Source organism: Sceloporus occidentalis, unplaced genomic scaffold, assembly GCF_023333645.1.
Source record: "Sceloporus occidentalis isolate IW3139 unplaced genomic scaffold, rSceOcc1.0.p SCAF_57, whole genome shotgun sequence".
Classification (NCBI taxonomy): domain Eukaryota; kingdom Metazoa; phylum Chordata; class Lepidosauria; order Squamata; family Phrynosomatidae; genus Sceloporus; species Sceloporus occidentalis.
Window position 1 is genome coordinate 4,323,169 of NW_028317037.1, and position 26,225 is coordinate 4,349,393.

A 26,225-nucleotide genomic window follows, 5' to 3' on the forward strand; every position below is an offset into this window, starting at 1 on the left:
CATCATAATTTTATCTATTTCATTGTTATCCATCGTTAACCCAGGAGCTTTATTATCTGCCTTAAAACAATTGTTTAATTTGTTGTATAAAAACCAATCCTTCAGGTTTCCTTTTTCATTAAGTTCTTCCATAGATTTCATATTGTATTTTCCTTCTGGTGTTTTGTTTATTAAATCTCCATATCTTAGCCATGGAGTATCTTTGTCCTTTGTTCGATTGTAATAGGCTTCTTGCAATGACACCCAAAATTGATGTCTCATTTTATACCATGCTTTAAGCAATGATCTTCTTATAACATGATGGTTAAAAGTATCATTATCTTTTGGTTTTGTATACCACATATATGCATGTATACCAAGATTCAGGTTAGCTTTTTCTATATTCAATAAAGTCTTGTTTTCTAATTTGAATCATTCTTCTAGTCATTTGAGACAAGCTTAATAATAATACAGCTTAAAGTTTGGTAAGTTACATCCCCCCTTGAAGCAAAGATCATTTACTAAGGCAACCATAACAGTTTCGACTCCGTATCCCATCCTGAGGCCAGTTTGAAATGGGTCCAAATAATCTGTTTCATCCAAGACCCCTTGGAGATGAAGAGCAACTGCCCTCAAAATTATGTTGGTTAGAAATGGAAGACGGGAGACCGGTCTGTAATTGTTCATGTCCAAGGGATCTAGGGAGGGCTTTTCCATAAACGGCCGTAACACTGCTTCTTTTAAGCATGATGGAAAATAGCCCTAACTAAGAGATGCATCTATGATATATTTCAGGTGATATAAAAAGGGCAAGGGTTGGGAGGGCAAGTTCTCCTCTTCACACTTACAAGGAGCTTGTCCACACCCTCAGTACTCAGATTCAAATTGATCCAGTATGATCTTACTCATGGACACCTCACTTATAGCCTCCGCAATAATGCTGACGTCCAATTTGGCTCTTATCTGAGAGACATTATCTGTGAAATAATCATTTAAAGCATCATAGTGAGCTGTGAAGGCTCTAATAATGGGTTCCAGGAGGAAGGTGCCTGAAATAGGTCCCAGATCCCCCCCCCCCCCCAACTTCAGCAGTCCCTTTATGCTTCTCTTCCCTTGGCACGTTCATTCCTTTCAGAAGCCCCAAAGACCCCTTCTCAGCATGCGCAGGGATCGTAAGGCCTTTGCTGCTGCTGCTGTTTATTCCATTGTTGGCCTTTGGAAGAAGGGAAGGACTACGGCCTTTTTTCCTTCCTTCTGGAATGGAGCCCAAGCTGCGGAGCTGGACTCAGGAGGGAAAGGCTGGGAAGGCTCTGCTTTGTACATATAGCTCTGTCTCTCTGAGTATATATGTGTGTTTGCCTCTGTTTTTATGTCTGGGAATGGAGCTGAGGGCTGAGGAGAGAAGAAAGGGTACATTTTGTGCAAATGCAGAATTTCTGTACATCAATGAGTCCAGTGTGTTGAAACAACAAAAACTTAATTTCAAACACATAATCAGAAATTCAGTGTTTAAGTCAGAGCTGCTCTCACCAAACCAAACATTAAAACCCCAAAACCTAAAACATCACACTCGTCCAAACCTGGCCCCCACATCCAATTCCCACAGTCTATGTCCCACAGATAACAAGGCCCCCTTTGCCATTCCCACAAACTAGCCCTTTCTGTTAATACCTGTCCCCAACTTTCTTCAGCCAACATCGAACAAATTCCAAATGCTATCATTCCCATAACTATTCTAACCAGCTGCAGCCAATCCCACCCCTCTGTTTAACTAACCTATTCCACCACCATGATCCCCACTCAAATTTATAAAGGAAAGCAATAATCTATAATAAAGGCAATTAAAACCTCAAAATAACAAAATATAATTGAAAAACATAAACAGGCATATGGACACACAAACCTAACACACGGAATCACAAGGGCTTTTTCTTATCACCACAAGATTTAAAATATATTCTTTGTTTTGCTTCTTGATAAATATAATGTTAGTTCATTTCTGGAATTTGTGTGGCTTCTCTCCTGTGTGGACTCTCTGATGTCTCACTAGGTTTGACTTTGAAGAAAAACATTTCCCACAATGCTGGCATTTGTATGGCTTCTCTCCTGTGTGGATTCTCTGATGTGTCACTAGGTTTGACTTTGAAGAAAAACATTTCCCACAATGCTGGCATTTGTGTGGCCTCTCTCCTGTGTGGACTCTCTGATGTGTCACTAGGTTTGACTTTGAAGAAAAACATTTCCCACAATGCTGGCATTTGTGTGGCTTCTCTCCTGTGTGGACTCTCTGATGTGCCAATAGGTATGACTTGGAAGAAAAACATTTCCCACAATCCTGGCATTTGTTTGGGTTCTCTCCTGTGTGGGCTCTCTGATGTGCCAATAGGTATGACTTGGAAGAAAAACATTTCCCACAATGCTGGCATTTGTATGGCTTCTGTCCTGTGTGGACTCTCTGATGTGCCAATAGGTATGACTTGGAAGAAAAACATTTCCAACAACGCTGGCATTTGTATGGCTTCTGTCCTGTGTGGACTCTCTGATGTGCCAATAGGTATGACTTGGAAGAAAAACATTTCCCACAATGCTGGCATTTGTATGGATTCTCTCCTGTGTGGACTCTCTGATGTGCCAATAGGTTTGACTTTGAAGAAAAACATTTCCCACAATGCTGGCATATGTTTGGGTTCTCTCCTGTGTGGACTCTCTGATGTGCCAATAGGTATGACTTTGAAGAAACACATTTCCCACAATCCTGGCATTTGTATGGCTTCTGTCCTGTGTGGGCTCTCTGATGTGCCAATAGATATGACTTGGAAGAAAAACATTTCCCACAATGCTGGCATTTGTATGGCTTCTCTCCTGTGTGGACTCTCTGATGTGCCAATAGGTATGACTTGGAAGAAAAACATTTCCCACAATGCTGGCATTTGTTTGGGTTCTCTCCTGTGTGGACTCTCTGATGCATCTCTAGAACTGACTTCCAAGAAAATCTTTTCCCACAATGCTGGCATTTGTATGGTTTCTCTCCTGTGTGGGCTCTCTGATGTCTCACTAGGTCTGACTTCTGAGAAAAACATTTCCCACAATGCTGGCATTTGTATGGCTTCTCTCCTGTGTGGACTCTCTGATGTCTCACTAGGTCTGACTTCTGAGAAAAACATTTCCCACAATGCTGGCATTTGTATGGCTTCTCTCCAGTGTGAATATTCTCATGTGTCATTAGGTATGACTTCTGAGAAAAACCTTTCCCACAATGCTGGCATTTGTTTGGCTTCTCTCCTGTGTGGATTCTCTGATGTCTCACTAGGTCTGACTTCTGAGAAAAACATTTCCCACAATGCTGGCATTTATATGGCTTCTCTCCTGTGTGGACTCTCTGGTGTGTCACTAGGTCTGACTTCCAAGAAAAACCTTTCCCACAATGCTGGCATTTGTGAGGCTTCTCTCCTGTGTGGACTCTCTGATGTCTCATTAGGTGTGCCTTCCAAGAAAAATATCTCCCATGATGTTGGCATTTGTGTGGCTTCTCTCCGGTGTGGACTCTTTGATGCATAACAAGGATTGACTTGTAAGCAAAATGTTTCCAACAATGCTGGCATTTATGGAACTTTTTTCCCGTGTGGACTCTCTCATGACTCAAATGTTTTTCTGTAAAGAAGGAAAATGACAGATAAGACTGAAAATCAGAGTTAAGAGAGGAGGGTGTTACCCCATGATTTAGCCCTCATTAACCCCTCCTTATTAGAGATTAAATTAAGAAAGATTCTGTGAGTAACCCAAGCATGACCCTGCTGCTTATACCCCTAAATCTATGGAACCATTGTATCCTTACTCATAGGATCTAGCAAAGAAGAGACCGTATGGGGACTGCTTTGAAGGAATCAGTGGCAGCAGATAGCCAAAGGACTGTTGAAAAAAATATTACATCAAACATGTGCAAAAATGATTTGATTGACAGGTGGCATCATATCCTGAGAGACTGCCATAGAGTCCTGAGTCAGAGCCCAAGTCATGATGGAAGCTAACTGCAGAGGATGCTTCATGCTGTGTGGCACCAGGAGATGACTCACAACCAATACAGTATACAGCTCACATGCGGATTGGTGAGGATTGGGTTGGAGTTGTGTGTACAAGAGATGGTGAAGTTGATGGAAGTCAAAGAGGAGTGCTTGCAAATATTTGTTTTATTTTGCAATTCAAGAGAGAGAATCTCCAAGGATTTCATGAAATCAACTGTGTTTGTGACTTATTTTTAACTGTGGAAAGTGGTCAGTGCATTGCCAATATCTATATCTGGTATTTGCTTCTGTACTCTGCTATGTTATTATTGCGCTGCATCTTGGAGCGTCACCCTCAGATTATGCTGTATATTGGCTTTTCAACGCTACTGGAATTCAGAGCCAAGAAAGACCTGAGAGCCAGTGTGCTAATCCTTTTTGTCTGAGATATTTGCCCCAAGCACCCATTGCATTCAATTTGGTTTCAGACCATTCTTCCCCCCAGGACACATTCTAACGCTCTTAAAACCTTTTTGAACACTCGGTTTCTGCCTCCAAGCAACAATTCCAGTATAAATATCTGCCCTCACTGGTTGTTCTTTAATGTCAGTCCAATTACAGACAGACAGTCTGTCGGTTTACATGGCTAAGCACCTCAATGCACTCGCCAACCCCACTTGTCACAGGAGCTCCTGACTTCTCTTCCCATTTCAAACCCTCAGCAATTGGAATCCAGATCCGCCTAGGTAAAGTATTACCATTATGAAAATCTTACATCTCTTGACCACTTCCACCTGTTATCTAGTTCTTGTGCATGTGTGTGAACGCTTACATGTGTGTGTGTATTCTGCTTTTCCCCTAAATAAAACATTAAAACCTATTTCAAATGCCTCTGCAGTTCTGTGTGCTTCCGGGCCTAGCACAATTGGGCTGAATCCCGAGGTCGGTCTTGCCCCAAGCAAATTATATCTCTCTCTTTTCAGCTAAGTACCAAATTCCCCTAAAAGCATCGCACTTGTGGGTGTCCTTCCCAAACTCCAGCATTTTCGATAACAAAGGGCCTCTGGATTCAACCATGGAGCTAAACAGTTTGGACAAAAATATTAGAGAAAAAGGAATTTTTATGTCACCTTTCCTCTCTTCATAGACATTGCTGATAATTGCTTATAGAACCCCTTAATATGTCTGAAACCAAAAGCCTGAGCCGTGTTCTCACCAGTTCACTCAATCCAGTTCTTAAAATCTGTCCGGTTGGTGGCTGCCTCCCAATCCCCAAGGCCTCCCTCCTGACCCTTCCCAGAGGTCCCTTCCTCTCCACACAGAGCTAGGCGATCCTGGCTTTGGTCCTGCCTTCCTCTCTTGGCTCCCAGAGGCCTGATCCCCTTCCCTTTCTCCCTCTACTCTCCAACCTTCCCTCTTGCCATTCTGTACTGCTTTACCATTTCACCTTCAGCATCTCTTCCCTCCCTTTCTATTTTTCACAATCCCTCCATCTCTCTATCATAGATACAAACACTATGAAGATTATCGCACTGCGTTCTGAGAATGTTCTCATCACGTGATGAGAACGGAACGCATTTGAGTATACCTCACATATGTGTTCCAATCGGGTTCTCAGAACGGTTAAATGTGTTCCAAATGTGTTCCAGGAGGGTACAGATATGAATGTGTTCCCAGAGAGCTGAAACGTGATGAAACATTCCAACAGAGGTGTGTGCGGTATTCTTATCTGTTCTCAAATCCGTTCTCTCATTCCTCCGTCTCCTGATTGGCTGAAAGAATGACAGGCAGGGAGGGAGGCAGGCAGGCGAGCGACTGCAGTGAGGGAAGGTGTGTGTGTGTGTGAGGGGGGAAAGAAGGAGGGAGGGAAGGGAGGAAAGTTGGGACAAGTGAGAGAAGAGGAAAGAAGGGAAAGAGAGAGAAAGAGAGAGGGAAACAGGGGGGCCAGAGCAGAGAGCAAGAGGGAGAGGGTCTGGCTGCTTCTGCGGGGGCCTCTAGTGTCATGTCCAGCGGGGCTCCTGTGCTGGCAGCCTGCAGGAGGCAAGGATGGCAGGGATGCCCAGGACCTTCTCCTCCTTCCCTCCAGGAAGGAACCCACAAAAGCTCCGGTGTTTGGAGCAACACACAAAAGCAAGCAAACAACTCCCAGAATTCCATAGCAAAGAGCCAGACAAGAATTAAAGCGGGGAGGGAAGCTCACAGGCCCCACCTGGAATATTGTGTCCAGTTCTGGGCACCACAATTCAAAAAGGACATTGAGAAACTGGAGCGTGTCCAAAGGAGGGCGACTAAAATGGTGAAAGGTCTGGAAACCATGCCCTACAAGGAACGACTTAGGGAGCTGGGGATGTTTAGCCTGGAGAAGAGAAGATTAAGAGGTGATATGATAGCCCTGTTTAAATATTTGAAGGGATGTCACATTGATGAGGGAGCAAGCTTGTTTTCTGCTGCTCCAGAGACTAGGACCCGGAGCAATGGATGCAAGCTCCAGGAAAAGAGATCCCACTTCAATATTAGGAGGAACTTCCTGAGAGTAAGGGCTGTTCGACAGTGGAACACACTCTTTCCTCAGAGTGTAGTGGAGTCTCCTTCCTTGGAGGTCTTTAAGCAGAGGCTGGATGGCCATCTGTTGGGGATGCTTTGATTGTGATTTCCTGCATGGCAGAATGGGGTTGGACTGGATGGCCCTTGTGGTCTCTTCCAACTCTATGATTCTATGATTCTATGAAGGCACACATTACATGCGCACACACACAGGAGGCAAAAGGCTGACAAGCAGCCAAAATGGGGAATTGGGATGACAGCAGAGGACTCTTCTTTTCTAACCGGTTTAAAGAGCTGCTATGGCTGCCGGGGCTCTGCCCTTGGCCCAGTCCCCTTCCTGGCAACTTGCTTTCCTTCGGCTTGAAGAGACCTGCATGGAGCTCCTCCTTCTTCCCAGCCTTGCAAAGGAGGTTTGGGATGTAACTTGCAAGGCTCATCTCTCCCCATTTCTCTTTCTCCCTGCCTTCCTCCCGATCCCTCCTTCTTCCCTCCCTCCTCCTTTCCCCCCTCTCTCTCACACACACACCCCTTCCCTCACTGCAGTCGCTCGCCTGCCTGCTTCCCTGCCTCCCTGCCTGTCATTCTTTCAGCCAATCAGGAGACGGAGGCGGCCTTGGTGGAATATGTTCTCGGAACGGTTTCAGGAATCGCTGTGCGGTAAAATGCAGTTCTGATCACGTTCTAGTTTACTAATGCAGTAATATCTGTTCCAGGAACGTTCTCATCACGTGATGATACGGAACGTTCTCAGAACGCAGTGCGATAATCTCCAGAGTGTATGTGATGCATAAAAGGGACACTTTGAGGGCCATTTGTTGAGAAAGGCAGGATATTCAATTTACAAATAATGTATTAGGAAAGGCAGAACAAGGGGGCTGGGACCTGGATTCCAATTTTGGTGAGGGTCAAATGCCAGAGAGGAGCCTTAAAACAGCTTTAAGACATCTCCAAGACTGGGATGAATTACTCTTGGGGATGGGGGGGTGACATTGCCTCCCAGGGGATCTCAGAGGCAATCCCACATTGTGTCACCTTAAGATATGAAAAAATTGTATTATTATGCGGTCTGTTTACAGTGGATCAACAATTAATAAGAATAATTAAGATATGATAAGTTGTTAGAAATGGAAAACACAAAAGGTTTAGATATCATGCCTTCTTCTGGCATGACAAAATTAAAGCTAATACAGATTTTTGCCATCATTTTATAAGAAATTCATTGTTTAGAGTATGGGTTAAAGTTAAAAAACAATTTTATAGTCAGATACCATCATGGGTCTCTATTCAAGAAGCTTTCTATAGAAGAACAAAAATCGAGGGTCAGAAATGGTTAACATACAGGGATCTATTAACAACAGAAAAAAATATTTAATAATGTAACCTAGCAATGAGATAGAGAACAAGATTAATAAGAATTGGTTTCTGTTTAGACAAATTTTTGAAAGGTATAAAATTGATAAAAAAAAAAAGAGCATGGTCTTACAGATAAGAAAAATGAACTGGATGCTATAATCTTTGACGATAAAAGGGGACATAGATCAAAATATTACAAATTATTGAAGCAAAGGAATTTGGAACAGGAAAGTGTGAAGCATTGTATGTTAAAATGGGCTCAGGACACAAAAAATACAATAGAAAATGACCAATGGGAAAAATCTTGGTGAGATACTAATTCTTTCACACTTTGTCAAAATTATGAAGAAAATTATATTAAAATGATGTATCGCTGGTATATATCCCCAGATGAACTAAGCAAAATGTACAAGAATGGAAGCGGTAGTTGTTGGAAATACAGTAAACAAAGAGGAACTTTTTACCACCTTTGGTGGAAGTGTACAGAAGCGGGGAAATACCGGGGGGAAATACACACTTTGATGTCAAACATGTTAGGAATAACATTACCATTTAGTCCTTTATTATTTTTATTAAATATGACAGGATTATTAGAAAAAGTGAAAAAAATAGATGTATTATTTTATATATGGTTACAATAGCTAGAATTGTTTATGCTAGTTCCTGGAAACAGAAAAGAATTCCACCAGAAGATGAGTGGATAAATAAATTAGAAGAAGCAATGCAGATGGATATATTGACTGCATCGCTAAAGGATCTGGATAAGGAAAAGATAAAAAGGGAATGGGAATGCCTAAAAAATTTTGAAGTAAAAAGCTAATTAAGAAGTAAAAAACTTTTTATTTGAAGACATATACCTAGGAGATATGATATGGTTAGTAATGTAAAATATGCATTTACTTTGAGGAAGCCACGATATATATTAGAATTAAATAATATAATATAATGTTTTAGATTTACATAGTTGTTAGTTTTCAATGTTTGTTTTTTTTTGAGTTTTGGTATTGAAACCAATGTTTTATGTATGTTTGTTTATATGCTTGCAATGTTTGTAATGTGATGTCTGTTATTAATAAAATTTAAATACATAAAAATAAAAATATGGCATAACATTTTGCCCCTCAATATCCCACAGCATCCCTTTGGGGAAGTGGAGGCCATTTTGCCACTGTTGGGCCCTCTCTGATCCATTGCAGGGCCAAGGGAGGCCTTTTCCCCATGAAGCCTCTCCAGAGCCTCAAAAAGCTGGAAGAGGGGCCACAAAAGCCAGGAAACTTGCTCAGGAAAGGGCTGAGGACCATTTAGGGGCAAAAAGCATTAATCTCCATGGCTCCTTCCCACAACATTCCAGAATTGGCAGTTTAGGATTGGATATTTAGAATTGGAGAACAATAGTGTCTCACTAAAACGAGAAATTCCAAGATTCCATAGGAAGTTGTTATGACAATTACATTACGTATGAAAGGGAACTAGGAATGGTAGTAGAGCACAAGTTGAACATGTGTCAACATTGTGATGCAGCAGCTAAAAAGGCCAATGTGATCCTAGGCTGTATCAATAGGAGTATAGTGTCAAGATCAAGGGAAGTAATAGTGCCACTCTATTCTGTTTTGGTCAGGGCTCACTTGCAATAATCCTGTGTCCAGTTCTGGGCACCACAATTCAAACAGATGTTCAGAAGCTGGAGCATTTCCAGAGGAAGGAAACCAAAATGGTGAATGGTCTGGAAACCATGCTCTCTGAGGAATGACTTAGGGAGCTGGGTATGTTTAGCTTTGAATAGAGAAGGTTAAGAGTGGATATGACAGCCCTGTTCAAATATTTGAAGAGATGTCATATTCTGGATGGAGGAGGCTTGCTTTCTGCTACTCCAGAGAAAAGGACATGGAACAATGGATGCAAGCCACAGGGACAAGAGATTCCACTTAAGCTTTAGGAGGAACTTCTTGACAATAAGAGCTCTTCAGTAATGGAATACACTCCCTCAGAGTTTGGTGGAGTCTCTTTCTTTGAAGGTCTTTAAACAGAGGCTGGATAGCCATATCTCGGGGGTGCTTTGAATGTCTATTCCTGCATGGCAGAAGATTGAACCGGATGGTCCTTGTGGTCTATTTCAACTCTTTGATTCTATTATTCTAAAGTGGAATCATAGCACTCTGATAGTAAATTATGAAAGGGCCCTCAGGGTTCACAGGAAGGGCAATGGATTCAGGTTCCTTACCCACAGAGGCCACATTCTCATAATTGTTCATCATCACAGGACTGTACATAAGTTTCTGCTTTTTCGTCAACAGTTTCCATTCCTCTTCAGTGAAATATACCGCCACATCCGCAAAGGTCACCTGCAACAGAAAATAGCCCTCATCCAGAGAGTGACTAAACAAAAGGAGAGGAAAGCACATGGTTCATCCCAAATATTATTTCATCACTTCAGTCCAGGAAATAAACTTTAAATTCTGCAAGAAAGCAAAAAGCTACAGCCTTTGAGATCCAGTTTGTCTCGAATCCTTTCAATATAATATACAATATGATAAACAATATAATTTAGGCCATTTCTGGAATATTATTGATTGATTAACATACTGACTATCCCAACATTTATATTAGTTTTCATTTAGCCATATTTCACCAAATTTCAGAGGCAAATTTCATTTTTAATAAACAGTTCTGGGGAGTACTCTGAGCTTCAGGGCCACTGGGCCCACCCTCAATTTAAGTCCAGAGATATTCTTCCATATCATCCAGCATTTCACAGATGGGGAAAGCAACACACATGTGGACAAGCAACACCAGAAGTGGGTCAAGATGGCCAAAGTTGTTAATGATAAAGATCACACAAGCGAGAAAGGGTACAGCATTTTGCTTTTGGCTTAGACTCCTGGCAAGGGCAAGACCCTGCCCCCTTCTCTCCTCCCCTCTCCCCTCTTTTGCATTGATGGGCTGTAGACTCTTTTGAACCTGGAATGCACTTTGCAGCAACTGAACTGACCTGAGGAGAAAGGAGGAAATGGGAGGAGGAGAGTGAAATAGGACATTTCCTAAGCCCCTGAAAAAATGAGGAGACAGAGGATTAACCAGGACTCTCTCTGCCAAACTGGGACAGTATCTTCTTCCCTTGCTTTCATGATCCAGCCCAGACACAGATGAAAATAACAGTCAGGATGGCAACTTACCAAAGAGCTGTTAACCCTCGGCAGCCTCTTTCTGTTGGAGCCCAGCTCCGTCTGCTTGGCCTTTGTGTTGGCCATCAGGTGGGCAGAGGGATCCTGGTGGCCCTGCACTTTGGTCACTTCCAGCAAACAATGTCCCAACGCTGTGTACAAGGGGATCGCAATGAGGTTCCTGAGAAAAGAGACCAGGGTAAAGCTTGGTTTAGCAAGAAACCCTGCAGCAGTCAAAGACACGGAGAAGAGCATCCTGCTGATGACATATGCAGGTAACATATGCCTCCTTTGGGCCGATGTAGAGGTGAGCATCCCCTTCCTCCCTCTGCACCAAACAAAACCCCCTGGACCTAGCACAGACTCACTGCAGCTCCCCTACACAACACTTACTCCATGCCTTGTGAGAGATCAGGGGATGGGAAATTGGAAAGGGTCCTGACTATGTCCTCATAGCTGGATGTGAAATGAGTGCATTATCTGCTGAAACCTGCAGAGGTCCCCAGTTGCCCTCAGAAGAAGATTTCTTCATTTTGCTTCTGACTACAGAAACACAGCTGGATGCTTCTCTAATACCTCACACCAACACTCTCACCAGGCATGGAATGGCTATGCGGGATGGCTTCCACAACTCTATGGTAGGACCTGGGTCAGTGAATGGCCAGTTGTAGCCTGATTCCACTCGGAGCAACACTGGAGCATAGAGGGTTTTGCTGGGTCAGGCTGTCTGGCCTGGTGGTTCCTCATTCTCCCAGTGGCCAAACCAACAGAACTCTCTATGCTCCAGTGTTTCTCTGGGTGGAATGAGTCTACAAATGGCCCTTCTCCAGGGAGGCCCCCAGTCAAGAAGGGCAGGAAAGGAGCTCTCTCTTCTCAGGCTGCTCCCCTTCCATGGGATCCAACCCTTCTCCCAGGATCAGGGGGCACCAGAGGATTGAGCTGATGGAAAGGGAGCACCCAATTCCTATGGCAGCCTTCTGCATGCAGAGAAGTCACAATTCTGAGAGTGTCTCTGCCCATGTGGAGAGTGCCCATTTTCCACACTGTTGCCTGTCCATCTTGTCTTGGGAATATCCTGTTCCAGCCACATGCAGTCCTAATCCTAGCCTCTATCTTGTGCCTAGTCCTGATCAGAATAGAATCACTGAATAATTTGGATTTATCTATATGTTAACTCACCAGTCACTTATGGTTTCAGTGGGTCTGCTCTCTAGGGTTAACCAACAGGATTCAGGACTCCTCAGATTTTTAAATGCAGGAATGCAAATTTTTCATGCTATGTCATCATGACTGATGAGAATTTGACTTCTCTTTCACACAGAGGAGGAGGGGAGGACCTGCTTTATGTCCCAGGTGAAGAAGCTCTAGCTCTTGGGCTGGATGAGACATGAATTACCTTACAGATCTAATCCATGTCCTCCCCTCATCATGGCCCCCTCCCCATTTAAACACTGGTCAAAATAATTACTTTATTTTTGCAGATGAGACTATTTTTCTAAGCTTAACTGCTGCGTTTCCTATGTCAGTCATAGCAGGAGCATGAAGTATGAACCTCCTCCCTCTTCTTGCTAAAGCCACATAGAAATTGAGGCATATACATTTGTGTGCATTGTTTCTGAATGGATCTATTGTTAAAATCACAATTTCTTCATTTTTCCTTGAATATTTTTTAAAAAGATGCAAACTGCTGAATACGTTGCACTTGATATAACAAATATCTATAAATGTATAGGTTTATGACTTGAATATTGCACCCTGGATTATGCTCATTTGGGGTAAGTGAAGACGTATATAAATTCATTTTATAAACCCAGTGAAACTAATATCTCACAAAGTTCTAGTAAACAACACATACACACACAGTTCCCATAAAAAGGACTCACTTGCGCACTGTGTGTCTGAGGTCTGGAAATCTCCCTTCCACCTTCTGGGAAGACAATGCTGTTAGAGAGCGAATTTGGGGCTTTATGCCTGCAAAGCATGGGCTCACTCTCTCAGCTGCAACCCTTCCACACAATCCTGGACTGAAACATTTAAACAAAGGTCATCTTTCAGCTCCAGGAATAAAGGCCTACCTTCAGTACAAAGACCCTGATTCCAGCAGCCCCAGAAAGGCCTCTTCTGCAGTCCTTTATGGCCGGAGCTTCCCTGGGTCAGAGGCCGTCTCCTCAGCCGTAGAGAAGGGTTGCTGTGAGTGCGAAGGAGGAGGAGGTCCACAGGGCTGAGGGAGGGAAGGCAATGGGAAAAGGTCAGTGCCAATGGCCATGGAGGGCAGAAGGTGACAATGCCTAGGAAACTCCTCTGAGTCCCAGCCCTAGGAATGAGTTAGTCCAGGGGCTGAGGGGGTCTCCTTTCCCAATGGGGGAGGCAAGGACTGGTGGACCCTCCCCAGCTAGGGCCCAAAGGGAGGGTCTCTTTCCCCACCTCTCTCTCTCTCAGCCCCCAAAGCCCAGCCTCTCCACTGGTCCTGCCTCCCTTCCTCAGACCCCCACAGGCCCCTTCCTTCCTTCCTTCCTTCCTTCCTTCCTTCCTTCCCTCCCCCCAAAATGGAGGGTCAGAGGCACAAAGGGACACACAGCCTTCTTTTTGGCCCAAGGAACCTGGCCTCCTTCTCGCTCTGGAGCCTCAGAGAGAGAAAGAGGAACCTCTGTTCTGTTGGGGCGTGTGGAAAGACGCGCTGTGTCCACCACGACCACCTGCTGAGTTGAACCACATCGACAGGACGCCAGGGAGAAGGAATCTGTGGAGATGTCTGCAAAGGTATTCTGGTCAAGAAGGAAATATTCCTTCACCACTGCAAACGGCCTTCAGCTCCAGGCTTGAGAAATAACTACAGAACAAGCCTTCACTCTTCACGAGGACTTTAACCTTCGTTTGCAATATTTACAATATATATATACACAGTGTATTGGACAACCATCTCTAATACACACTATTTCCACCAACCAACAATAATAACACAACCTGTGACGCAGCCACAGTAACACCATCCACAGAGAGGCAGTTGCTCTCACACACCAACTGTCTCAGTCTGTCTCTCAGTGACAGTTAGGAAGGACAGTTGACAGTTGCATCAACATTGTGATGATGCACTGTTCGAATGCCGACACATATAACTGCCACTAGAGCTGTATATAACGTGCACAACAGCTCCACCTAGTGGCCACATCCATGTCATTCCCTGACATGTTCAACTGAGGATTCAGTGAATGTTCCGGAACATTATTCCCCACATTCACAAGCAGCACAAAATGTCCACCAGAACACAAAATGGCTGACAGAAACGAAAAAGTCCACCGGGACACAAAATGGCCGCCAGGACACAAAATGGTTCCCTCTGCCTCAGTGCTTGGCAGTTGGCAGCCTTCAGGGAACCCAAAATGGAGGATGAAAGGGCCCTAAAGTCGGAAGGGACCCCAAACAGGATTTGCAAACTTAACAACACCTAAACATTTTCCTGATGCTATTGAAAGGAGGAATCTGATCCCCTCCTTAATTACAATCAATAGTGAAAGATATTAATATTGATATTAAGAGTGCCCATTGTCCACAACCCAGCTCAGGTCTTGACCGCTCAGGGAGGCCAGTCCAGCTGCAGGTGGCCCTCCGTCCGTCCGTCCTCCTTTCCTTCTGCATTCCTCCTCTTTTCCCCAGCATCAGCCCCTTTCCCAAGAAGGCTGCATCCGCACTTAGAAATAAGACACTTTGACACCGCTTTAACTGCTCAGTGCTATGGAATCCTGGGATTTTACCTTTGGGACATTAGCCTTCTCTGCCAGAGAGCTCTCATGCCACAACAAACTACGAATCCCAGGATTCCATAGGATGGAACCAGGAGAGTTAAAGCAGTTTCGAAACAGATTATTTCTGCAGTGCAGATACAGCCTAAGTTGGTTGTAAAAGAATAGAGGCACCCAAGTCAAATTTTTATCCTGTAAAAAATGGTTTTGCTTTTTTAAAGTATAAGCAGTTTGTTTTTCTGTCTAATCATTATTTTTGTTGTTCTTGTTTGTTTCTCTTTTTGTTTGTTTCATTCTTGGTAATATGAGTTATTCTGGTCTGTCTCCTTCCTTCTTGCCTCAAAATCTATTAATAAGGAAACTGGGGAGACTTTTAAAACCTCCCAAAGGAGCCACTTTTGGCCTTTTTCGGGGGAGAAGCCTCCTCTTAGAAGCCAAAGCCCCATGTTTGTGAAGAATAATAATAACACTTATATTAAAACTATCCTCCCCATTTCTGATCCCTTTCAAAACCCATGTTCCCCAGAAGGATCAGAGCTGTGTAATAAGAAAAACCTCTCAGAAATGAGACACAAAAGACACACAAAGAGACACACTTCCTTCCTTTTGGCCCATGGAGCCTGGCCTCCTTCTGACTCTGGAGCCTCAGGAGAGAAAGAGATGCCTCTGTTCAACTGAGGCCTCAGAGAAGGTTCCGGAACATTATTCCCAACAGTCACAAGCAGCACAAAATGGCCGCTGGAACACAAAATGGATGCCTCTGGCTCAGCGCTTGGCAGTTGTCAGTTTGAGGCCTTCAGGGAAGCCATAATGGAGGAGGAAAGGGCCCCAAAGTCGGAAGGGTCCTCAAACAGGATTTCCAAACCTTAACAACACCTAAAATGCCAAACCAAAAGAACATTCCCAGAGTTCCATAGCACTGAGCCATGGCCATTACAGTGGTGCAAAGCAAGAAGGCACAGGAAGGTGACATTAATGATGATTAAGGTCTGGCAGCAGCTCTATCCTCCCCCCTAGGCCTGATAAAATCATCATCATCATCATCATCATCTTTGCTACAGCATGAGCGCCACCATTAAAAGCACTGGAATCCCCTTTGGGACTTCAGAGAGAGTGGCCCATGCCTAGAAGGACTGCTGGGCCTCCTTCCTCCCCTCCTTAATGGCAGTGGCCAAAGAAAAGCAGCAGCAGTAGGCCCAAGCCAGGCCCAGCCAGATCTCAGTGCATCAGTGAAGCCTAGTGGTTCCAGGCCGTGTCCCTCTGCTGTCGCTTCACTCCCCTCACTCCTTCCTCCCTTCCTGTCTGTCTCTTTCTCTCTCTTACACTCTGCTCCTCTCTCCTTCCTTCCTTCCTTCCTCCCTTCCTGTCTGTCTCTTTATCTCTCTTACACTCTACTCCTCTCTCCTCCTTCCTTCCTGTCTCTCTATCTGTCTCTTTCTCCCTCTGACACTCTGCTCCTCTCTCCTTCCTTCCTTCCTTCCTTCCTTCCTTCCTGTCTGTCTCTTTATCTCTCTTACACTCTACTCCTCTCTCCTCCTTCCTTCCTGTCTCTCTATCTGTCTCTTTCTCTCTCTGACACTCTGCTTCTCTCGTCGGTCACTTTTCCGCACGCAGAGCTAAATAGAGAAGCAGAAGCTCCTCCTCTTCTTGAGGCTGGCCAATGGGGGCAGAGCAGCTGGAAGACCCCACCCCCTGCCCCAGACTCACATTTTCTGTTCCAGAGGCCATTTTGTTTTCTGGCAGCCATTTTGTGTCCCTGGCCCTGATTGGCTGGAATCCCAGTCCCTGCCTCCTTGTGTTCTGGCGGCCATTTTGTGCTGCTTGTGACTGTGGTGAATAATGTTCCAGAACCTTCTCTGAGGCCTCAGTTGAACAGAGGCCTCTCTTTCTCTCCTGAGGCTTTAGAGAGATAAGGAAGCCAGGCTCCTTGGGCCAAAAGGAAGGAAGTGTGTTTATTTTTGTGTGTTTTGTGTGTCTTTTCAAATAGACACAGCTCTGCTCCTTCTGGGGAACATGGGTTTTAAAAGGGATCAGAAATGGAGAGGATAGTTTTAATACAAGCATTATTATTATTCTTCATAACATCAGGCTTTGGCTTCTAAGAGGAGGATCCCCCCCCCCCCCGCCAAAAGGCTAAAAGTAGCTCCTCTGGGAGGTTTTAAAAGTCTCTTCAGTTTTATTATTAAGAGATTTTAATGCATGAATGAAGTTGACAAACCAGACCATCTCATATTACCAAGAATGAAACAAACAAACAACAACAAAAATAACAAAACAAAGCGCTTAGTTTTTGAAAGTAAAAGCATTATTAAGAGAGGAAAAAAACCAGACTTGGGCGCTTCTACCCTTTTACAACCAGCTCAGACTGTGTCTGCACTGCAGAAATATTCCAGTTCGAAACTGTGTTAACTCTCCTGGCTCCATCCTGAGGAATCCTGGGATTTGTAGTTTGTTAGGCACCAGAGATCCAGAGCCACCCCAAGGCAAGGCTCTCCAGGGCTCTCTTGGCCCTCCTTTGCTTGCAAATATAGTGGGGCCCTGGTATACGTGGGGGATCCGTTCCTCCCCCCGGCGTATACCAAAATCCGCGTATGCTCAAATCCACACGTGCCAACATTGGGGACAAAAGTCCCTCTCCTCTCCTCCCCTCCCCAACTTTTTCCCTCCTCACCGCCATGGTCGGGGGAAAGGCCGCGTGGGGATGTTGGAGGCCAAGAGGGCTCCAGCCCACCATCCGGCCCTTCTGCGGAGGTGGCAGTGATTGCTGCGGTGGCAGCGAAGAGGAGGCAGAGGATCAGCGCCAGAGGCCTCCTCTCCACCTCGGCCTGCACGCCTCCACTGTCATGACCGCTGAAGGGCCGGGTGGTGACCCAGAAGCCTCTTGGCCTCCAATAGCCCCATATGGCCCTTGCGCCATGGCGGCAGTGGAGAGGGGGCCGAAGAGGCCTCTGGCAGTACTCCTCGGCCTTCGCTCCACTGCCAGCACAGTTGGCCTCCAGGAGAAACACCTCGCCTTTCACCTGGCCTTGGCAACGAGGAGCCCGAGGTGGCAAAGCAGCAACACCAGATGCCTCCTCAGCCTCCTCGCTGCCACCGCAAGCACAAAAGGGCCAGGTTTGGGTGTTGGAGGCCAAGAAGACTCCAGCCCAGCACCTGGCCCTCACGCAAAGGCGGCGGCGGAGAGGACGCCTCTGGCACTCTCCTTGGCCTCCTCTCTGCCGTCACCATCACCACCACAGGAGTTGCCGGCGGCGACGGCGGAGAGGTGTCTGAGGCTTGGCCTCCTCACAGCCGCAGCTCCACTGCCGCCACCAATGCAAAAGAGCCAGGTGCAGCCTGGAGGCCTCTTGTCTAGCTTGTTCCATGTTTTTGTTTTATATACTGTTTAATTTGGTTAACTGCTATTAAGGGTCATAGCTATGAGATTCTATGATATGGGGTGCACTATAAACCTTTTAATAAACGAACAGGGATTGCAATCCTGTATATTCATATTATCAGACATAACTCCAGAGAATGTTAGCCTTTTGGATGCCACAAGGTTCCTCTCATTCTTCAATGCAAGAAGCAACACCTCAGCTTCCTTCTAGAAGATAAAGCAAAAAGGCTTCAAAACCACTGAAGCCTTGGGCAAGTCACACTCTCTCAGCCTCAGAGGATGGCCATGGGAAACCCACTCTGAAGAAACCTGCCAAGAAAACCCCTTCAGAGACTCCCATAAGGTCACCATAAGACCTGGAAACAACTGGAAGGCAGACACCAAGAACAACATTGGAAAATAGGTGCAAGCCTTGCCTTGGGAAAGTGGAATGACTGGGCTAAAGTCAATGGAGGTCTTCTTCAGGCAGTAAAGGGAGGTTTATGCAAATGCAGAGTGACATCACTGCTATGGAAGGCTCTCTTGACCAATCAGAGAGCAAGATGAAGGTTCTTCTGGAAGCTTCCGTGAGAAGGAGATATAAGGCCTGAGAGACCAAGAGACAGTTGGGGGAATTGTGTCGGTTGGAGATCGAGAGAGAGAGAGTTAAAGAGCGGATCTTAGAAGTTAGTCTCAGAATTGGATGTTTAGGTCTATTTATTATTTTAATAGCTTTTATGAATTGAACATTATATACTTACAAATATTGTACCTGCAAGATTCTTAATATCTTGTGTGAGTTATATTTTAGTTATATTTTGTTATTTATAGTAAATACCTCCTTGGAGTATCTTCTACTCGACACTCCTTTTACACGTCTTTTGGCTCAGTTGATGCTTGGGAAGATCAGTAAAGAAGGACAAATAAGGTTCCTTAACTGGTCCCAGTGTAGGTTAAGGGAAGTCCTTTTATAATTCACTGGATGATGGCAGCGAGATTTAAGGAAGTTAAGGGTTTGCTGGGCTAAGAGCCATAATGTCTAAATGTCTAATTAACAGTTTGTAAGACACTCTGATAGCCTTTTGGCTGAAGAGAAGGGTATAAAATTATTATTATTATTATTATTATTATTATTATTACAGTCCCTTGGACCACCGGAGATCATCACAGAGAGTCAGTTGGAAAAGTCCATCTCACTCCAGAAAACAAAGGTACTTGAGGAGTTTGCACTCTACGTCTTTCTGTAATAATAGCTACAAAACTGATAATAGCATTTGGGACATTTAGTCTTTTAAAAACAAATATGGCAGATTTAAATGCTGCTTTAAAACCTCTTTCCATCTGCCAGCTTTGCGCTGGTTTTGGGGGGGAAATGAGAAAGTGTTGGGAGGGAGGGACTGCCAACAGAATTAGGAGATGCATTGCAGGCTATGGACAGTTTGCGGCCAAGTAAGGTCCAAAACACACGGCAGCAATAGTCCAGTCTGAGAGCGCTTTAACTTCCCTGGCCCAGTGCTAGGGAATCCTGGGAAATGGAGTTTATTGTGGCACCAGAGCTCTCTGACAGAGAAGGCTCAATGTCTCAGAAAACTAAATTTCCCAGAATTCCTTAGCACTGAGCTCAGCTAGGGCAGTTAAAGCAATCTCAGATTGGATTATTGCCGCAGTGTGTTTTGGACTTAGGCGGCCCTTGGGAAGTCACACTTTCTCAGCCTCAGAGAATGGCAATGGCAACCCCTCTCTGAAGAAACCTGCCAAAGAAACCTCATGATAAGGTTGCCTTAGGGTTGCCATAAATTAGAAGTGACTTGAAGATACACATGAAGAAAAAAACCTGCAATTATTTCTCAGGTTGTACATGGGAATGGGAGACAGTGTGGTGCAGTGGTTTATGTGTTGGGTTAGAACTCTGGAGGCCAGAGTCCAGTGCCCCACTCCTCCATGAAACCAGCTGGGTCCATTGGGCAAGAAGTCACACTCTCTCAGCCTCAGGGAAGGCAATGGCAAACCTCCTCTGAACAGCTCTTGCCAAGAAAACCCCAGGAGAGGCTCCCCAGAAGTCGACAATGACTTAGAGCCACTCCACAAAAAACGACAAAGCCTCAAGAAAGAGCCAACATGGTTTAGTGGCTGGAGTATTCGACTATGACCCTGAAGCCCAGGGTTCGAATGCCTTCTTAGACACGGAAACCCACTGAATGACCTTAGGCAAGTTACACTCTCTGAGCCTCAGAGAGAGGCACTTACAAAACCACTTCTGGACAAATCTTGCCAATAAAAGCCTGCGAAGAGCTTCCCTTAGCGTCGGCATAGGTCAGGAACAACTTGGAGGCACACAACGACAACAAGTCCAGTAACACCACTAACACAAGGCAGCTAGGGAGAGAGAGAGAAAGAAAGAAAGAAAGAAAGAAAGAAAGAAAGAAAGAAAGAAGATGTGGGAGTTGTAGTCCTTGGTTCAGAAGGATTGGAGGGGCCTTACTGCAAGGCAGGACCCCTCCTCTCTCTGGCCATGTGGATGCTGGGAGATCCAGTCCAGGAAATGCACTTTAAATCCCATTGGCAAGAGAAAAGGCTACTACTGCCTTTCAGGTCCAGTTTGCCCCAAATCCTTTATGAGGCCAGAACCCCCTTTGTTAGGAAGTGAACACCGAATATCTCAGGAAGGCCCTATATCTCCCAAGGCCCCCTCCCTCCAGGACCTCCTTCCACTCTTCCCTCAGTCTCTCTCTCTCTCCTGAAGGCCTCAAACTGCCAACTGCCAAGCGCTCAGACAGAAGTAGCCATTTTTTGTCCCAGCGGCCATTTTGTGTTCCAGTGACCATTTTGTGTTCTGGCAGCCAATTTGTGTTCTGGCAGCCATTTTGTGGTACAGCAAACATTTTGTGTTCCGGCAGCAATTTTGTGTTCTGGTAGCCATTTTGTCTTCTAGCAGTCATTTTGTGTTCTGGTGGCCATTTTGTGTTCTGGCAGCCATTTTGTATTCTACCAGCCATTTTGTGTTCTGGTGGCCATTTTGTGCTGCTTGTGACTGTGGGGAACAATGTTCCAGAACCTTCTCTGAGGCCTCAGTTGAACAGAGGCTTCTCTTTCTTTCCTGAGGCTCCAGAGAGAGAAGGAGGCCAGGCTCCTTGGGCCAAAAGGAAGGAAGTGTGTCTCTTTGTGTGTCTTTTGTGTCTCTTTTCTGAGAGGGTTTTCTTATTACAAAGCTCTGCTTCTTCTGGGGAACAAGGGTGTTAAAAGGGATCAGAAATGGGAGGATAGTTTTAATACAAGCCTTATTCTTCTTCTTCACAAACATTGGGCTTTGGCTTCTAAGAGGAGGCTAGTCCCCCAAAAAAGGCCAAAAGTGGCTCCTCTGGAAAGTTTAAAAAGACTCCCCAGTTTTCGTATTAATAGACTTTCAGGCAAGAAGGAAGGAGACCGGCCAGAATAACTCATATTACCAAGAATGAAACAAACCAACATACAAAGAAACAACAACTAGAAGAATAAGGATTAGACAGAAAAACAAACTGCTTATATTTTAAAAAAGTAAAACCATTTTTAACAGAATAAAAATTTCACTTGGTTGCTTCTATCCTTTTACAACTGACTTGGGCTCCATCTGCACTACAGAAATCATCTGGTTAGAAACCCCTTTAACTCTCCTGGCTCCATCCTATGGAATCCTGGGATCTGTAGTTTGTTGTGGCATGAGAGCTCTCTGGCAGAGAAGGCTAAGTGTCCAAAGATAAAATCCCAGGATTCCATAGCACTGAGCGGTTAAAGCGGTGTCAAAGTGCTTTATTTCTATAGTGCAGATGCAGTCTTCTTGGGAAAGGGGCTGATGCTGGGGAAAAGAGGAGGAATGCAGAAGAAAAGGAGGACAGACAGACGGACGGAGGGCCACCTGCAGCTGGACTGGCCTCCCTGAACGGTCAAGACCTGAGCTGGGTTGCGGACGATGGGCACTCTTAATATTAGTATTAACATCCTTCACTATTGATTGTAAATAAGGAGGGGATCAGTTTCACTTTCAATAGCATCAGGAAAATGTCTAGGTGTTGTTAAGGTTTGGAAATCCTATTTGGGATCCCTTCCGACTTTGGGGCCCTTTCATCCACCAATTTGGGTTCCCTGAAGGCCTCAGACTGCCAACTGCCAAGCGATGAGGAAGGGGCAGCCATTTTGTATCCCAGTGGCCATTTTGTGTTCTAGTGGCCATTTTGTGTTCTAGAATCCCAGTCCCTCCCACTATCCGTAGAACTGATTGCTTGGAATCCCAGTCCCTTCCACCATCCCTGGCCATTTTGTGTTCTGGCGGCCATTTTCTGCTGCTTGTGACTGTGGGGAAAAATGTTCCGGAACCTTCTCTGAGGCCTCAGTTGAACAGAGGCCTCTCTTTCTCTCCTGAGGCTCCAGAGTCAGAAGGAGGCCAGGCTCCTTGGGCCAAAAGGAAAGAAGTGTCTTCCTTTGTGCCTCTGCCCCTCCATTTTGGGGGGAAGGAAGGAAGGAAGGGGCCTGTGGGGGGCTCTGAGGAAGAAGAGGCAGGGACTCAGGGCCAGTGGGGAGGCTGGGATTTGAGGGCTGGGAGAGAGAGTTGGGAAAGAGACCCTCCCTTTGGGCCCTAGCTGGGGAGGGTCCTTCCGTCCTTGCCTCCCCCTTTGGGAAAGGAGACCCCTCATCCCCCTGGACTCACTCCTGCCACTCATTCCTAGAATGGCTGGGACTCAGAGGAGTTTCCTAGGCATTGTTACCTTCTGCCCTCCATGGCCATTGGCACTGACCTTTTCCCATTGCCTTCCCTCCCTCAGCCCTGTGGACCTCCTCCTCCTTCGCACTCAGAGCAACCCTTCTCTACGGCTGAGGAGACGGCCTCTGACCCAGGGAAGCTCCGGCCATAAAGGACTGCAGAAGAGCCCTTTCTGGGGCTGAAGAAGTCAGTGTCTTTGTACTGAAGGTAGGCTTTTATTCCTGGAGCTGAAAGATGACCTTTGTTTAAATGTTTCAGCCCAGGTTTGTGTGGAAGTGCAGCAGCTGAGAGAGTGAGTCCATGCTTTGCAGGCATCAAGCCCCAAATCAGTCTCTTGCAGCATTGTCTTCCCAGAAGGTGGAAGTGAGATTTCCAGACCCCAGACACACAATGCGCCAGTGAGTCCTTTGTTTGGGGACTGTGTGTGTATGTGGTGTTTTCTAGAGTTTTGTGAGGTATTTGTTTCACTTGGTTTATATAATGAATTTACTTACATCTTCACTTCCCAAAAATGAGCATAATCCAGGGAGTAATCTTCATGCATAAACCTGTACATTTATAGACTTTTCATGTATCAAGTGCAACACATTCAGCAGTGTGCATGCTTTTAAAAAATAGGCAAGGAGAAGTTTAGATGAATGTGATTTTGACAATAGGTCCATTCTGAAACAATGCACACAAACGTACATGCCTCAACTTCTATGTGGCTTTAGCAAGCAGAGGGAGGAGGTGCACACTTCTTGCTCCTACTATGACTGACATAGACAAACACAGCAGTTAAGCTCAGAGAAATAGTCTCATTTGCAAAAATAAAATAATTATTTTCACCAGTGTCTAAATGGGGAGGGGGCCATCTGTCAGGGATGCTTTGATTGAGATTTCCTGCATGGCAAGGGGTTGGACTGGGTGGTCTTTGTAGTCTCCTCCAGCTCTACAATTCTATGATTCTACGTGGAGAGTGCCTATTTTCCACACTGTTACCAGTCCATCTTTGCTTGGAAATTTCTTGTTCTAGCCACATGCATTCCTAAATCCTAGCCTGTATCCTATCCTATTCTTAGTCCTGATCAGAAGAGAATCACTGAATCAGTTGGATTTACCTATAGATTGACTCACCAGTCACTTATGGTCACATGGGCAGAGGCACTCTCAGAATAATGACTTCTCTGCATGCAGAAGACTGCCATGGCAATTGGGTTCTTTCTTGCCATCAGCTCAATGCTCTGGTGCTCCTCGATCCTGGGAGGAGGGCTGGATCCCATGGAAGGGGGGCAACTGTCAGGCTCCCAATTGCCACCCCCCAAACAACAAGAGGCTGTGCTTCTAAAGAGTAACAGCTTTATTGAAAGGTAAAGGTATAGGCAACAGAAGTGACTTCTTTGTCAGGAATGAAGATACATAGTTACAGATGGGTTATATAGTCCTATGAGCAGACCCACCCCTATAAAGCAATAAAGTTAATTAATTGGATCAGTCTTTCCCGCGCAGTGAGGAATCTCCACCCCGATGACGTAGTGTCCTCTTGTCCGGGCTCTCTGGCCTGTTCTCAAAACAATTAAATTCTCACCAAGCGTTATCTCCTCCTTGCACCTGTGACCTTGAAACTCAGACATCTCTCACTACTGAACTAAGTATTATAAAACCTTAACAACCTATGAGTATATGTAAGAATGGTTATATATCCCATCAACCCACAACCCAACATACATGGCAGCATATAAAGCATAACAACAACATATATTAACATCATGAACATATTACTATAACAGCCTATAAGTAGTAGCATTAACTTCTAAGGTTTAACTCACCCCTCCCAACACAAGAGCAGTCTCTGCCTGGCTGGGTAACTCCCTAACATTGTAACATTCCAATCCTAATAAGCAAGCACAGAAGCTAGCCATCTATCTAACACCTTCTAGTACATTCTAAGTAACCAATATATATCAAACCCATTATATCCTTAATCAACTAATATCTAAACAAAACCCTAAACTAATAATCCCTCTGACAGAACCCCCAAATGAATATATAAATGACAAATGAATATATGAATGCAGGGGAGTTCTGACAGTCTGCCCCCCTGAAGACACACTCACCCCACAGAAAAAACGAACAGTAAAATCTCAACAACAAAAGCAAACTGCCACCATCAGTACAACTTATAAAGTTCAAAACTGTAGTATCAAACAAAATGAGTAACCTAATTCAATCAAAAATACAAACTATATCAAATCAACTCTCATAAAGTAAAACAAAGGCATTATGTGATTATAACAAGTAACACAAGAACTTCATCAATCTAAGTAAATAAAACATAGGAACAATATAAGAAAACAAGCATCAATCAGTTATAGTAGCATACCATAAAGTAAATGTGTCCCAAAGACAGTACAAACCCCAAAACTGTTAGAAAGTTATGCATGATTAATAACTAAAAGCAGTATCAAAGAAAATAGAACTTAACTTTATATTACCAAACCCAATAAGGATACTCATACAGCGTTTGAAATGCAGGCAAATAGGTTCAAACCCAATACCAATAATATCTAAACCAGCATATAAGTCTCACAATCCAAATCACCCAAAGTCTGAAGCATTGTTAACCCAATGTCCAACACCAACAAAAATGTCTTTGCAATGTGGAACCTCCGGATTCTGGCGTCTCATCAATCTCTTCTTGCCAATCTCCAAATCTCTGCGTTCAAGTGAGCAAACATTCAAAGCATTCAACTTAGTTGGGCCCTTTTGGGCTTTCCCTCCCCCCGAGAGACCATCAGTTAGCCAAGCGGCTTGCCGCTTGAGTTTGTTTTCTTCAGGCAGCTGCTGTAAAAATGTTGGAGGCAATTTAAGAGCTCTCCTTTCCCTGGAAGCAAAAGAATCTGGCCCATCAGTTGGCAAACAAGACCAAACTTCTCGAGGCTTGACAGAAGCTCTACCCGGCTTTGCGGCTTTGTCCTCCACCTGGGCGAGGACCGGCTGACGTTGTCCTGGCATCTTTTTGGTAGGCCACTTAATTTTAGTCTTTTTGCAAAACATAACCTCCTGGCCAACCATCTCAAAGGCACTAGAGGAAGCATGACTAAACACATGGGCTATCCCTGCATTTAAAGTCTCTGTCCGACGGTTCTGGCTTGATTGAGCTTTTGTACTCCCTGAACTCCGGGAACAGTCTACGGCAACCTTGGAAGCCCCCTCAACAATTCTGAATCTGGAACCAGTCTCTGGTGTCAGTGCAAACCTCCTCCTCCCCTTGGAGTTAAGGGTGATCTCTCCCCCTTCAGGGCAAAATCGGATGCCCTGACCGGCATCGGTCGCAGATTCTTGAGAAGAGACTTTTAATTTCAGCATATCATG

General features: G+C 44.9%; 1 protein-coding gene across 1 annotated transcript in view; it reads right to left on the reverse strand.

The window, feature by feature from the left end:
* Positions 1 to 1,609: 1,609 nt before the first annotated feature.
* The window catches only part of LOC149287748 (uncharacterized), a 792,175-nt gene continuing 767,559 nt past the window's right edge, over positions 1,610 to 26,225 (reverse strand). Inside the window, exons 3-5 of the mRNA XM_089492616.1 lie at positions 11,051 to 11,219; positions 10,099 to 10,219; positions 1,610 to 3,630 (exon numbers count right to left, since the gene is read on the reverse strand). Coding sequence (XP_089348742.1) covers positions 1,973 to 3,630; positions 10,099 to 10,219; positions 11,051 to 11,125 — 1,854 coding nt within the window. The 5' untranslated portion in view covers positions 11,126 to 11,219 and the 3' untranslated portion in view covers positions 1,610 to 1,972. The remainder of the gene's footprint in view (positions 3,631 to 10,098; positions 10,220 to 11,050; positions 11,220 to 26,225) is intronic.